The sequence below is a fragment of the Simochromis diagramma genome, unplaced genomic scaffold, assembly GCF_900408965.1.
Source record: "Simochromis diagramma unplaced genomic scaffold, fSimDia1.1 OVJJ01000304.1, whole genome shotgun sequence".
Lineage (NCBI taxonomy): Eukaryota > Metazoa > Chordata > Actinopteri > Cichliformes > Cichlidae > Simochromis > Simochromis diagramma.
This window is the reverse complement of record NW_024387030.1, coordinates 21,037,575-21,051,598: the sequence shown is the minus strand read 5'-3', so window position 1 is coordinate 21,051,598 and position 14,024 is coordinate 21,037,575. Positions and strand designations below refer to the sequence as shown.

At 39.2% G+C, this 14,024-nt stretch overlaps 1 protein-coding gene across 1 annotated transcript; it reads right to left on the bottom strand.

Moving 5' to 3' along the window:
- Positions 1-246: 246 nt before the first annotated feature.
- g2e3 (G2/M-phase specific E3 ubiquitin protein ligase) lies at positions 247-14,009 on the bottom strand. The gene is made up of 17 exons (XM_040041786.1): positions 13,794-14,009; positions 12,226-12,300; positions 11,794-11,891; positions 11,264-11,365; positions 9,868-9,992; positions 7,918-8,086; positions 6,989-7,095; positions 6,747-6,863; positions 5,589-5,713; positions 5,311-5,404; positions 5,072-5,242; positions 4,829-4,983; positions 4,548-4,732; positions 4,279-4,451; positions 3,115-3,154; positions 2,698-2,869; positions 247-2,506 (listed from the first exon to the last, which is right to left on the bottom strand). Exons 2-17 carry the CDS (start codon positions 12,281-12,283, stop codon positions 2,208-2,210), a joined length of 2,190 nt encoding a protein of 729 aa, XP_039897720.1. The 5' UTR covers positions 12,284-12,300; positions 13,794-14,009; the 3' UTR covers positions 247-2,207.
- Positions 14,010-14,024: the final 15 nt, after the last annotated feature.

Here is a 14,024-nt window from a genome sequence, read left to right as displayed (position 1 = left end):
TAAACTATAGCTTACATATTTATGAACTGCCTTGATGAACGAGCAAGTCTTAATCTAACTGTGCGCTGCTTCACCCTCCACAGCAAGTGGAAAACCAAATTTGCTATAAAGGACGGCACAATTTATTTCATCACAAAATGCACTGCTGTTGTTGGGTTCGTTTTGAGAAAAAGCCAATGTGTTAAGAAGTTGAAGTAAAAAAAATAAATAAAAAATGCTGCCCTATCACAAAGAGCACCACAACCAGACAGTAAATGCTTATTATTATGTGTGATAAACAGGACACTAAGGTAAAAAGTTGCAGGAAAGCCACAGTTCTCCTTATTTGGCAAAGCCCCAGCACTTCGGCTAACATTTCTTCTTCTGCAGCTTTCTGGGCATCTTATTTAAATGAAAATTAGCTTTTTTTGGAGCTATAGGCCAAAATTATGAATGAAATTGAAATGACAATGTAGTTTCAATTTAATGAGCGTAAAAGTTTGTACATTTCTACTTTCTTCTACAAGTCCTGTTGTAAAGTTACAGCAGTGCAAAATATGCCACACTGACAAATGTATTCAGATTCTCATACAGAAATGAAATGTTAAGTGTTATGCTTGATCCTAATCTGCTGCCAACTCTGTTTACATTGCTAGCTTAATAGCTGAGACAACACAGAAAAAAAAAATCTGTTTATCACTGAGAATATTAAATCAGTAAAGTTAATTTCACTTCCGAAACATCATTTAATGTCAACACATAGACCCCTTGTTTGTTTACATTTGGATAAAATATAATGATTACAGAGTTTTTTTTTTATCTTTATATCTGCAAATATGAACAAAGTACAAGGAAAGCAAGGACAGCTCGTTAAAAGAGGTTTTTGAAAAATATGTACAGTAAAGTATGACTGAACTAAAAGTCAAGGTTACAAAATCAGCACCGTATCACAAAAGATGTTGAGATTACATAACAGAAAGTGACGACGGTTGAAGACCTTTTAATGCTAAATGGATTCCAAGGACAATTCCAGGATGAGGGGCTACGTTTTGGCCATCAATGTTTTCTGTCTCTAAAATGCCCCCCTCCCCCCAAAAAATAATCTCCTCACACCTCCAAACCCAAAAAACAACACATGAGGCAGGATTAATCATTAGGCAACTACAAACAATATGTACAAAATCCTCAATCACCATAAGCATAAATGTATTTAAGATATACTGGGATACAATCAAAAGAGAGACAAGCTCTATGGAGAGACAAGCATTAAAAATGAACTGAAGCGTATTTGGTCAAATGTGTTATTGTAAAAGAAACGTAGATAAAAAAAAAACAAACAACAACAATAATGCACCACTCTCATGACTCAGAATGTGTTTGCAAGGTTGTAATAACAGAGATACGATAGTAGCTTCACTTCAGGTAACTACAGCCTTCAAGAAGTGTTTTAATATTGAAGTCTAGCGTTTTCGAAAGGACAAAATTTCAATGTACCCAAACACCCGTCGCTGACAGCTTCAAGTCAGGACTGATCCACGGATGCTGCCGTCAAGATCAAACTATTTGTAAGGCGTTTAACAGCTTGGATCCTCAGCAGGAACCTTTGAGCTTGGAGCAGAGCGCCACAAGAAGGAAAGGGTTTGTGGTTCAATTCATATTCCGTGCTTGTTTAAGCAGTTAAGTAAATAGATAAAAGGATGGATATTTGCATCTAGATTTACATCTTCAAAAGAACATACAGAACATTCTTTCTTCTTATCAGCCAACTCCAAGAAGCCTATTGACAGGAATCGCCTAGTGCTTGTGAGTTTGCACTCTTCCGAGCTTGTGAAGGCATGCTGCGCTAGCCTTCTACTAAAGAATATTATACATACGTCAGAAAAAAGAGGGGTATTACGTAACACTGTCGGTCCTCTAGGTATACAACACCAGTTTACTCAGTATAAATGATATAGAAAACACTAAGGTCTACACATTAATACCGTGTCATGGTATCTGTAAACAATACCACTCAACCAGCTACGATACTGAAAGTTTTTCTTGCTGAAGCAAATAGTGATTTCTTTAACAAAACATCAAAAAACCTTGTTCATTATGTTTTAAATGCGTACATTGCCCATTTCTCTGTCAATCACAAAGAAACCCCTTGGAAAAAAACAAAAAAACAATCAGAGTTTATCTTCAAACACAGATCCCAAACCAGACCAGAGCCAACCCCACCTACTTCTTTAACCATCTGAGGGGAGAAGGTGCACATGGTGGCTGATGGCCTGCTCCATGGAGCTTTTAAAAGCCTGGTAGGAGGAAGTGACGGGTAGGAGGAGGTGTTTGGACTCAGGCTCACTCTGAGGGAAGAGTCCCTCATCCCTCCAGTCCACACCTCTCCCTTCTTTGAATCCTAATGGGGAGGGTGTGAGAGGATGGAGGAAGAAGATGGAGGGAGAAGAGACGACACTGAGAGCTGGTAGCTTGGCACTTCCTGTGGCAAAGCGAAGGAGGTCCTGAAGGGAGATGGAGCTCCTTCCAACTGAGGAAAAACAGAAAGGGAGTATAAACATTTTAGAGCATAAATATTATCATCATCATTTCTGTGGGACACTTTGGGAAAACGTATCAACACATAAAACAGAGAGTTAGAAAAGGACCCACTACCACTTTTATCCATCCCAATGCAATATTTTTTATTTATAATAATAAAAAATAGGATTAACATTTCACCTTCACACTCAAGTAGGAAGTGCCTCCAGAAGGTGACAACGGGCGTCTCTCGTTTCAATTTTTCCTCCTGCTCAGAGAAGTTGATGGTGAAGAGCTGACCAATCTTCTGAGCTGTGAGATGATCACCAGCTTCGCAGAAAACTCCACAGAAGACAGATGGGAAGAGCTGAACCTGATCATAGTACAATGTAATTAGAGTTTTTAGCTTCACTTTTCTTCATTTCAACTTCTGAATACTTTATCTTGATGTTTAATAACATTAATTGCTGCCTTTTATATTAATCAGTCCAGTTTAAGTCACTTAGTCTTTGTTTTCCCATCAAATATTCCCATTTGTGTTAACAGGGTTACAAACAGCTCTGAGACATTTTTGAACTGATTTAGAAAAGGGTAAATTTCTTTTCAAACTTCAGTCACCTGATCAAAGACACCCAAAGTCTGTAGACCTTCCCGAAACCTGAGGATGAAAATAAGCAAAGTAAACACTGAAAATACAAGAAAGGCCAAGGAAAACAGGAGAGTTATCACCACAATCATTACAATGGAAAAAGCATATCTTACAAAATACAAAATAGGACACCTAAAGAAGATCAGCAGGTCCTGTTATAAGGAAGTGTTGTTTAACTTGGTTTCTTTTACTATTAGGACTACAATTAGTAACTAGGATGCACCAATCCAGGCTTTTCCCGTTCTAATATGCTACGATGTCTTGGTTTTATGCATCTGCTGATACCAAGTACTGATCTCATAACTGTGTTAAATTAATAACTGGATTTTCCACTGTGAGGATGAGACTAGTAATCTTTGTGTGTACGGCAACATCAGTTTCCACTTAAGCATTGCTTCCCCAACTCATTTAGTATTTATTCATAAAATAACAAATGACTAAGATCAATAACACTCAGGACCTTCTTGCTCTGAGTAAAAGTGCGAACTATTGCAGCACCATCTGCCCAGAGTTGTATGTAACAAAGTTTAATATATAAATGGAAAATAATATTTGTGTGTTACTGTAGAGATGGATGGATTAGGATTCTCCTTAATGAGAGTAGGTCTGATTGAGGTCACATTCAAAGAATCAGTTTAATTACATTTAATGACTTAAAGCAGTACACCTCTGATGACCATAGTGGTAATATTTTTGTAAATTAGAAAAGGAGAATTATATTTTGACAAGCTTTTGTTGTTTTCTTTGTTTTCTTTATTTATATTCAGTGATGGAGTTTTAGCCGTCCATAAAGAAAACAGGGGTCATTTTATACTCTGTGTCTTATATTCAGAACAACGGTCTAAATAACATAAGCACCAGTTCAAGCCCTTTCACCTCTAGGAGAAAGCACACGGGGTCCTGGCATGCTTACGCTGACTTTGCTGGAGAATTACCTTCACTTTTCTTACACGGGAGCGATTAAACATCACACGGGCCATGCACTAGGGTGCTGCTATAACTATTTAAGACTGATTTCATTGATTCATACACATTTATGGGCACCTCTATTAGGTGACATTCAGAAAAGATCAGGACTGCAGTGCATGCAGGAAAACAGCCATATACTGTACTTCCATGTTTATTTATCTTACCTCTGCAGTGGCAGCTGCATCCTGGTGATTATGGTGAAGCTCACCAAATCCTCCACCAGAGCCTCTCTCTCCTTCAGGCTGCTGATTGGTCGATTACAGCCAGCTAGTTCCAGGTACTCCCAGCTGACTGCCATGACTTCTTTTAGCTCTTCTAAAGACTCTGCCTCTGTGATCTGAAATGATTCGATCTCTATTTTAAAACTACCTATAATTTTATTTTATACGTTTTTAGCCACTGTGCCTTCCATGAAAGTTTGTCTTGTTCTTACCCTGGTGACCTGGTGGGTGAAGTGTGTGTCAGGGGTCATATGTGTGACATTGAGGGGACGGTTGGCTGGGTAGTTGAATAGACACTGATAGAGAGCACGCGAGAAGAAGCCAACAGGTGGACCACCATGGACCAGAGAGAGGGCCAGCAGGCAGCCGACATCAAAATAAAGGTCCTCACGCAGAGCTGAATAACATACACAGTCAGTGTCTTTGTTCAAATTTTTCATTTACATACAATTGCATAATGGCTTTATGCCACAAAAATAAGCTTTGGAAGTACCCTCTGAGTCCAGCGCCAAGTTTTTGGATCCATCTGGGCCCTCGAACACTACACACTCCTGTATCTGCTGCATCAGCAGCTTCAGGAAGTACTCCTTGGCTGTGTCACTGTCCCAGAGGTTGTTGGGAAGGGGAGTCTGATCTATGTCTTTGAACCTGGACAAATAACATCCCACAGTAAAGAAGACAAATAGCAAAAAGTCTAAACAACAAGCACAACTCAGGAAAGCTTTTCGCCACTGACCTGACAGACAGAGTTTGTGTGGGGTCAAAATCAGCCCTCCTGACTAAGTCGAGACCAGCTGACAGAGCCTGGTCCCCGATCACCTCCACCTGGACACTTGGGGGATGAAGCTGAGGGACCAAAGACTGCAGGAGCTCTTCAGGCGATCCAGATCTTTCGGGTAAAGATGGTCTAAGAGACAGAGACAATTAAGAACAAATCCTGCATCCTCGATGAGGTACTGGCAGGTTAACTTGTACCTTTTACAGCTGATGGAGGAGTGAACTGAAGGCCTGTGGCGTTTGGACAGCAGACTTCTCCTCGGACCTCCCTGAGGAGACCTAACAAGGGAGGCTGGAGAACAAGATAACACGGTTCAGAGTGTTTAGTCATCTCTCCATCAATTTATAAAGCAAAGAGGAGGCAGAGCTGAGTGACATGTTGTCTCAGACGTTGTCAAATATGAAAAAAAAATGGAAAAGGTAGGATTAGCCAGTGTTTTACAAACATGGAACCAGCCATCAATAACCACCCATACCTTTCCCATCTGTCGCTTGTGTGCAGTCAGTGCAGGCCCAGTCTTTAGTGTCCAACTTTAGTCCCGAACATTTCCTGTGAGTCCCTCTAGAGCCACACAGTCGGCAGCGGATCACCTCAAACCATCTGAGAAACACAAAAACAGAATTATAAAGTGATTCCCATAATATTTCCTAATCTCTAGATGACGAAAGCCAGAGAAATATCACTAATGATTATGCTTCACACAGCTGAGGAAACTAAGATCTGCTCCGCTGAGACAACAGCACTGAACTTTTTTTATTCCACTCATTTTATTGCTACACTTTACCAGTCTTGATGCCTTACATAATGTAAAGCAGAGCATTAGCACACAAACAGCTGCCCCTGTGCTAATGTGGTTCTGTTGTTTAAAGGATTTTAAGTTTTTTTTTAACAGTAACTAATGTCTTTATTTGATAAACAGCAGTTATAAATATAGATCCTTAGACGCAACTTTATTTCTTGACTATTTTTCCTGTTGGCTCTAAACAATTTTACAACATTTTTAATGTTCTATAAGAAATAACGTCTGACCTTAAAACAAATACTTTTTTGTACTTAGTTTTTATTCTTTTCTTGTTTCTTAATCTCAGACTGTTAAACACCACTTAAAGGAGCAAATCTGAAACTGTCTCCAATAAGTCTGAACATTAATTGAATGGAAAAACTATTGAAATCTGATGGATTTCAATAGTTTCTCCACTTATGTGCTGATATTAACCTTAAGAAACTCTGCTAACTTAGAGTCTGTATTTCTTTAATTCAAATAGGCCAAACTTTATTTATGTAATAACGCTTGCTGAACAGTGACATTCATAGACACCTCACTCTCATCCACCGGAACTTCAACACTATACAGTCCATTACATACAGTCCATTCATATTGCTATTCCTTTTGCACATTATTCAAACTGCTGACCGCTGTATATTTGACATATATGTATAAACACACACACACACACACACACACACACACACACACACACACACACATATATATATATGCATATATATTTGGAATACATATTAGTAATGTGCATACATTACTAATATACAGAAAATGTTGTTTTTACAAGCATCCTTAGATATGAAAGATACAAATCTGTAAACTAATGAAAGAAAAATATAAATGTCATACCCGCTCTTGGCAGAGTGTGTACAACCATTGTTGCAGAGGCAGGTGAGAGCGTCACAGCGTTTGTAAACCTCCAACAGTTCTGCATATGCATTTGCCTCCAACTCCCACGAGGCATCTCTGCAGGAAGCCCAGACAAAGGGTTCAGGTGGGGGGGGGGACAAAAAACAAAAACAAACCAAAGCAAATAACAGTTTTTCCTGGATAAACAATTGCTGAAACGCTGCAGATATAATTTAGGTTACCTCTCTGGGATGTATATTCCCATTCTGAGCATTTCCTCCTGGAAGTTTTCCTTGTTGTTACACAGGGTACATCTAAAGAAGAACAGGCCTGCACTGTGGGCCTGACGCTAACACACAGACACACGCCAATAAAAATACACAGAAATACAAAAAGTTACACATGCATTGTACTTTTTATATACAGTGGTCCCTTGCTATAACGCGGTTCACCTTTCGGGGCCTTGCTGTTTCGCAGATTTTTTTTGAGCAATTTTCCATACAGCGCATTGTGTTTTGCATCCTGATTGGCTGTAGAACATTGTCAATCAATCTTGTGCAGTGTCTCCTGTACAGTACAGAATGCATTCAGCTTGTCAAATTTACACGTCGACGAAACATTTTACACTGTCCAAGGCAGCCGCGGGTGCCTTTGGTTTCATTCTATAATACTGGACTTATTTTTCTACGAAGGTTTGAACTTTGAGAGTGTACAAAAGATACAAGTATGAAAATGTTCATGCCTGTCTGAGAAAAATGTATAAAGCATGTAGTGAGGGATTTTACAGCCTTAAAACATCTATAATAATTGTAAAAAATTAAGTTTGCTACTTCGTGGATTTCACCTATCGCGGGTTATTTTTGGAATGTAACTCCCACAATAAACAAGGGACCACTGTAATATGGAGTGTAAAAAATGAATTTAATCTTCTCAAACTGAATGGACACAGTCTGGTGGTAGAACTGCAGATAATCAATTCAGCAGAGTCCAGGATATGCAGGACAGCCATATAAACCATTAAAAAATGCAGGACCACATATTCAGGGAATATTTCAAAACATTCAGCTCCCATGAAAGCAAAGTCGAGCTGCATTTCCTGTAAACCTTTCTAAATAGTACTAAATAGCCAACCCAACATATAAAATCAGGGCTCTCTGCACACTCATGGTACCTGCACACAGTCTCTGTGGAACCAGCTGGTATGGCAGGATGGACACTTGAGGATGGAGTAAGACAAAACGGGATCAATAGAGTCCAGACAGATGGAGCAGGATCGAGGCAGACTGATGTCTAACCCAGTACACAGAGACTGGGAGGGACTATGATCTGGACAGTAAGATCTGGACACACAGACAGAGGGGCAGTTACTATCTTTTATATTTACAGTATTATAGTTTAGCAGTTTTATGCAGCTGCAGCTTGGAAGAGTTTTGCAATTTCTCTGCAATTTGGTGCATATACTTTTTAAAAGGAACCAACACTATTGAAGCTGAACTTTGACAGCATTTTACAGCAGTTTATATACTCAGTGATTGGTTTTAAGTTTTAAATTCTATGATAGTTTGGACATTTTTGTAATTCAGTTTTCAGTAGAATTTGATTCTTTTTGTGGCAGAAACAGTTTTTTATGGGTTCACAAAGAAGAGGTACATCTACTTCTTAAATTTTTCTTTACAGATACATCACTCCCAAAGTACTTGGTGATAAATGAATAACAGTTTCACCTGCCTCTCTGACAGACCCCAGTCTTAAATCACATCTGTGGATCTGCTGCAGCAACAGAGTAAGGATTACCACTTCTAGATGCAGACTGAGATGGTGTAGCTGGAGTAGGTCTAACCATAGAACTGATGAGGCAACAAAGTAATAGGCCAAGAAAATAAATGGTGCGTTCTCCAAAGAAAGATCCACGATGTACTATCAGCTTCAAAGAAATAATAGCACAGGAGGAGACCCACCGAGAGCTGAAACTAAGCAATACTGGAAGAACATTTTGGAGAAAGAGCCAAGTGCCTGGTGGAACTCAGAGCAGACCATAGCTTTCTAGAACAAGAGCCAGTCAACAGCCAGTCAAAGACAGACATCCAACAATGAGTCTCTGGAATGAAGAGCTGTACACCATGAAGACCTGACATGAGCCATGCCTACTGGCTGAAGAAGCTAAATGCACTCCATGACCACCTTGCAACAAAAATAAATGGGTTGCTAACAGCAAATACTCATTCATCCAGCCTCTCCACATCATGACAAGATGAGTAGGCACTGGAAATAACACCAGAAGACATTCCCAGTGTGGTCAAATGGTTTCATACAGGCGAGGGGATTCGAACTAAAGGGATGGAGCCACCAGAAGTCAGACTAAAAGATATACTGGACAACCAAAGTACCTAGGTGTCCCACAGGGTAAAGGAAAAATGATAAAGATGCCTGAATGTCAACAAGTCAAATACCTTCAGAAGGTAAGACAGGTGCTCCATCATTGAGGCTCTGTGAGCAATGGAAAGAGGAAGGGCAGAGATTAGTGAGTGTCAGACCCACAATCTAAGAAGATGACCCCCGAAGATGAGCTGAGATCAGTAATCAGGAGCATTAGCAGCTATAACCCCAAAACTGGAAGAGTGGCTCCTGCAGATTCCCAGCACAACATCAGATGATTCTGTCCAGAAGAGAGCAGTCCTACAAAAAGCTAAGTTACTGCCCAGAACCCTTTATGTAAACTTAGCACACAAAGTAACTTGCTTTTGGTCAGTTGTTTCTTTGCTGTAACAATGTTTGTTGGCAATAAATTTTATACCACTGGAAAGTCTGTTTATTTTCTCTTAAATGTTGCCACATTTGTAAGCAAAATGCATTTGTGGATTAAGCAGTAGAGATGAGAATGTGGGTTGCATCCATGACAAATCTTAGTATGTTGCCCTAGTACGTTTGTCATACTAGGGCGACATAGAAAGAAACTAACACCCATGCATGTAAAGCCTATGTGTGGCAAACACTGAAAAATCAGCTTGTGTATATCTTTTATGACTACCGTTTGGCCACAGCAGGAGTATTTCATGTTAGAAAACAGTGCTTTATGCCTTTAACCAGCCAAAAAAGAATTTAATGTGTTGTCAGCACTCACGGGAAGAGTCCAGTGAACTGGGAGACAAACATTTGCTTCCTCCCACAGGGGAAGTGAACCATCTTCCTACAGCTCCTGACATTACAGCCGACACATGCTCCCTTCTTCTTACAGCCAAAACATGTCTGAGACACATATACAGCACACAAGGAAACAGTAAATGCAAACAGGCCCGCACACTTCAATCACAAACCACACCTAGAGGATTTGCTGTTGACCAAATGTAGAAGGGTGTTGGGATCTTATTTGTTGTATTTGCTCTACAGTATCTCACAAAAGTGAGTACACCCCTCACTTTTTAAGAAATATTTTATTATAATTTTTCAAGGGACAACACTGAAGATATGACACTTTGATTTAATATAACAGTATAAATTTGATGTCTAAACTGCTGGCAACAAAGGCGAGTACGCCCTTAAATGAAAATGTCCAAATTGTGTCCAACGTGTCAATATTTTTTGTGGCCACCATTTTTCCCCCGTGCCGGCAGCCCCAAACCGTGACATTCCCACCACCATGCTTGACTGTAGGCAAGACACATCTGTCTTTGTGCTCCTCACCTGGTTGCCACCACACATGCTTAATATCATCTGAACCAAATAAGTTCATCTTGGTCTCATCAGACCACAGGACGTAATTCCAGTAGTCCATGTCTTTAGCTTGTCTTTAGCAAACTGTTTGTGGGCTTTCTTGTGCCATGCAGACCCATTGTATGCAGTGTGCGGCGTACGGTCAGAGCACCGACAGGCTGGCCTCCATCACAACCTCTGCAGCAATGCTGACAGCACTCTGGACATGATGCTGAGCACGTGGACTCAACTTCTTTGGTCGACCATGGTGAGGTTTGTTCTGAGTGGAACCTGTCCTATTAAACTGCTGTATGGTCTTGACCACCGTGCTGCAGGTCAGTTTCAGGGTGTTGGCAATATTCTTATAGCCTAGGCCATCTTTATGTAAAATAACAATTATTTTTTTCGGATCCCCAGAGAGTTCTTTGCCATGAAGTGCCATGTTGAGCTACTAATGACCAGTATGAGTGTGAGAGTGATAACACGGAATTTAACACACCTGCTCCCCAGTGAGACTTTGTAACACTAACGATTCACATGACAATTAGGGAGGGAAAACTCGTGCTAATTGGGCACAATTTGGACATTTTCCCTCAGGGGTGTACTCACTTTTGTTGCCAGTGGTTCAGACATTAATGCCTGTGTGTTGGAACATCAGATTTACACTATTCTACAAGCTGTACACTGATTACTTTACATTGTATCAGAGGGTTATCCCTTGAAAAGACATAATAAAAATATTTCCAAAAAAGTGAGGGGTGTACTCACTTTTGTGAGATACTGTAGAGCTCTTAATATATGCAAGGTAATAATATTGAACTGCTCACCAGTCGAGCTGACCGGCGGGCCTCCTGTTTGATGTCCTCCACCAGGAAACCGAAGATGCCTTCGTCTTCCTCTCCTCGCTGATAAACTCCACAAGATGTTAGCTGAGACAAACACATGCTTACAATATTATTAAGACACACTCTTAACAAACAGACCCTTTTAAAGCATTTTTAATCTAAGAAAATACATCATTGTCACTTTATTTGTGCAACAGAAAAATACAAACCATGAGCCCTCTTGTTCTGTGGTGACTGTGCTCCCTCCTCTAATATTTACCTCCAAATAAATTCACTTAAATCATAATGAGGTCATAGAATAAATCATTTCCTTCTTTGTTTGCTTGTTTTATTTATTTATTTTTTATATTCGATTGTGACTTGGTTTTTACAAGTCTTTCAGAAAGAATATTTTTAATGCTATAACTGTTGGTCAGGCACTTGTAAAGCAAGTCTCAATAAAATATGACTGCTTGAAGGCTGAAAAATACATATTCCTGTGAAAACAGAAATACTTGCAGGCGTTGTCTTACCAAGCAGAAGTAGTGGACAGAGAGTTTATGTTCTTTGAGTGTGACTTTCTCCCCAAACATGGCTGGGTCATCATCACTGCACCTACACAAAGCACAGCCTGCAGATACACACAAAATATGCAAACCTTCATTCAACTAAAAAAGCTTTCTCAAGGCCCTAAAAGACATCATCATAAACACTCATTAAGGTTTTAACGTATGTAAGGAGAAATGTGAAGATATAGCTTTAGTTGCTGATTTTCTTTTTTTTAACAGTAAGAGCACTATATCTAAAACCACAGCGACAACACAACAGAGCTGAAAAGTCAAGCCTAACACACAACACACAGTGGCTGGAATTAGCAGTCAAAAGGTGGTTTAAATACACATTTGTCAACTAAAAAAACAGCAGCAGGAGATATTGACTTCCAACTGTGTGTGAAAGTCACTCACACTCCTCCTGGACACTGTTTGTGTGTGTCTCCTGCGACCTCCTTGCCTTTTTCTTCATCTTTGTGTGAATCAACCCTGCAGGAAAATGAAAGACCACATTTACTGAGCTTTTACAAACACTGTCATCACAACATGCTGACTACACAACGCAGTGGGGTATTGAACAAATGCTTCCAACCTGACCATATTTGACTTCCCTGATAAGAATTCCAGGTTGACGATAAACTCCTGAGCTTTCCCATTTTTACTAGTTTTTTCATAAAAATGGTTTGGAATGAATCTAGAGACATATTCTAGCCCCAAATACCTGTCACTGTACGGTCATTAAACTGAAAGTGAAGCTAAAGTTCAACATAAAATTTAGAGCTCAAATTTGTTTAAGCTCTAAGAGTAAGGCCTGCACCACTTGCACATATGCAGATATTTCAAGCAAAGTCATTATGATATTACAAAAATTACATTATATAACAAGAACAATTTGACTCATCACAAAATATATTTTTTTAATTAAACAAATAAGAGTAGAAAGTTAAAAGAAAACTCCCCTCAGCGTAAACTTTAACAATAAAATACATTTAGAATGTCTGAGGATTGAAGAGACAACACTATTTATTTTAACGTAATGTATCCTTTAGCATTCATGGTGCCTTTACGGATGTAATAGCTTAAAAAACAAACAAGCCTCCTTTCAGGTGCTTTCGTGCTCTTTCTTTGTTACCTGGGAGGACATGCCTACAGTTGCTCCTACATTTCCAAAAAATACGTCACGTTTTTATTAGTCAGGCAAAAGGACTGTTTTATCCATTTCACTTCAGCAACCATCCTGGTGTCAACTCCAGGCAGAAACAATGCTCTTAAATTATTTAGGCAGCCTTTCAGATTAATCTGCATTTTTCATTTTTTATTCAGCCTGTTTGAAGCTTTTTTTAAAAAAAAATACATACGGTTAAAATACTAATTGAATTGAACAAGCGTATATTTTTAGCAAAAATAATATTTTCTTTTGATTTTATTTACATTTTACAAAGAGGTCTCACTTTATTAGAAACAAGGTTGTATACCGGAAGTCACTGACGGCCTCTCATAAGGTTAATCGAGCCTGAAAGTCTTACAGTGATGTCTCGTTTTGTTTTGTTACACACACACACCGAAAAAAACAAAAACACATAATAATATCAGCTAAATAAAAAACAACAACAATAAAAAGGTAATCTTTATGTCTGGAAAGATTCTTCTTTTGATATTTCCTTAACTACAACTAATATTAGTATTTAACTATAAAAGCATTCAAATTATTTTCTGTGGCAGCTCTAAAAGCTTCCGTTGTGCTAAGATCGACAGCTCTCTCTGTAGACCTACAGTCGACCAAATGTTCCTAACATGATGCCTAACATTGCGTTATAGCTACTCCATTATACTCCTATCTGTAAACATTTAGTCGGAAAAATACACTAAGTGCAAGAAGGAAAATAGGAGTTTGAACACGTTCAGCTGAGACGTTGACATCAAAGAAAGGCCCGGTTTCAAACGCAACCTAAACACTACAAAATGTTTCTCCGGTGACCTACTTTACATTCAGGGGCGAAGAGTGTTAGTTTGCGTCCATTTTCCTGTCGTTTTTTGAAGGCTTATTCCCAATGCTTTTGTTTATTTCCGACTAACACCGTCGAGTTTTTAAATTTCCCTCTTTCAAAACAAAAGAACCTTATTTCCGCTTCCGCCTCTTCTTCGTTTGCTTTAGAGGATTTTTCGCACTAGGTTCTCATTTGCCTACATGCGCGCCCCCTGATGGTTGGTGT

Coding starts and splice junctions, on each gene's coding strand:
- g2e3 (XM_040041786.1), bottom strand. CDS start 12,283: ATGAAGAAAAAGGCAAGGAGGTCGCAGGAGACACACACAAACAGTGTC. Junction 11,366..11,793: donor CTGTCCACTACTTCTGCTTG/GTAAGACAACGC, acceptor TGTTTGTCTCAG/CTAACATCTTGTGGAGTTTA. Junction 5,243..5,310: donor TCCTCCATCAGCTGTAAAAG/GTACAAGTTAAC, acceptor TCTGTCTCTTAG/ACCATCTTTACCCGAAAGAT.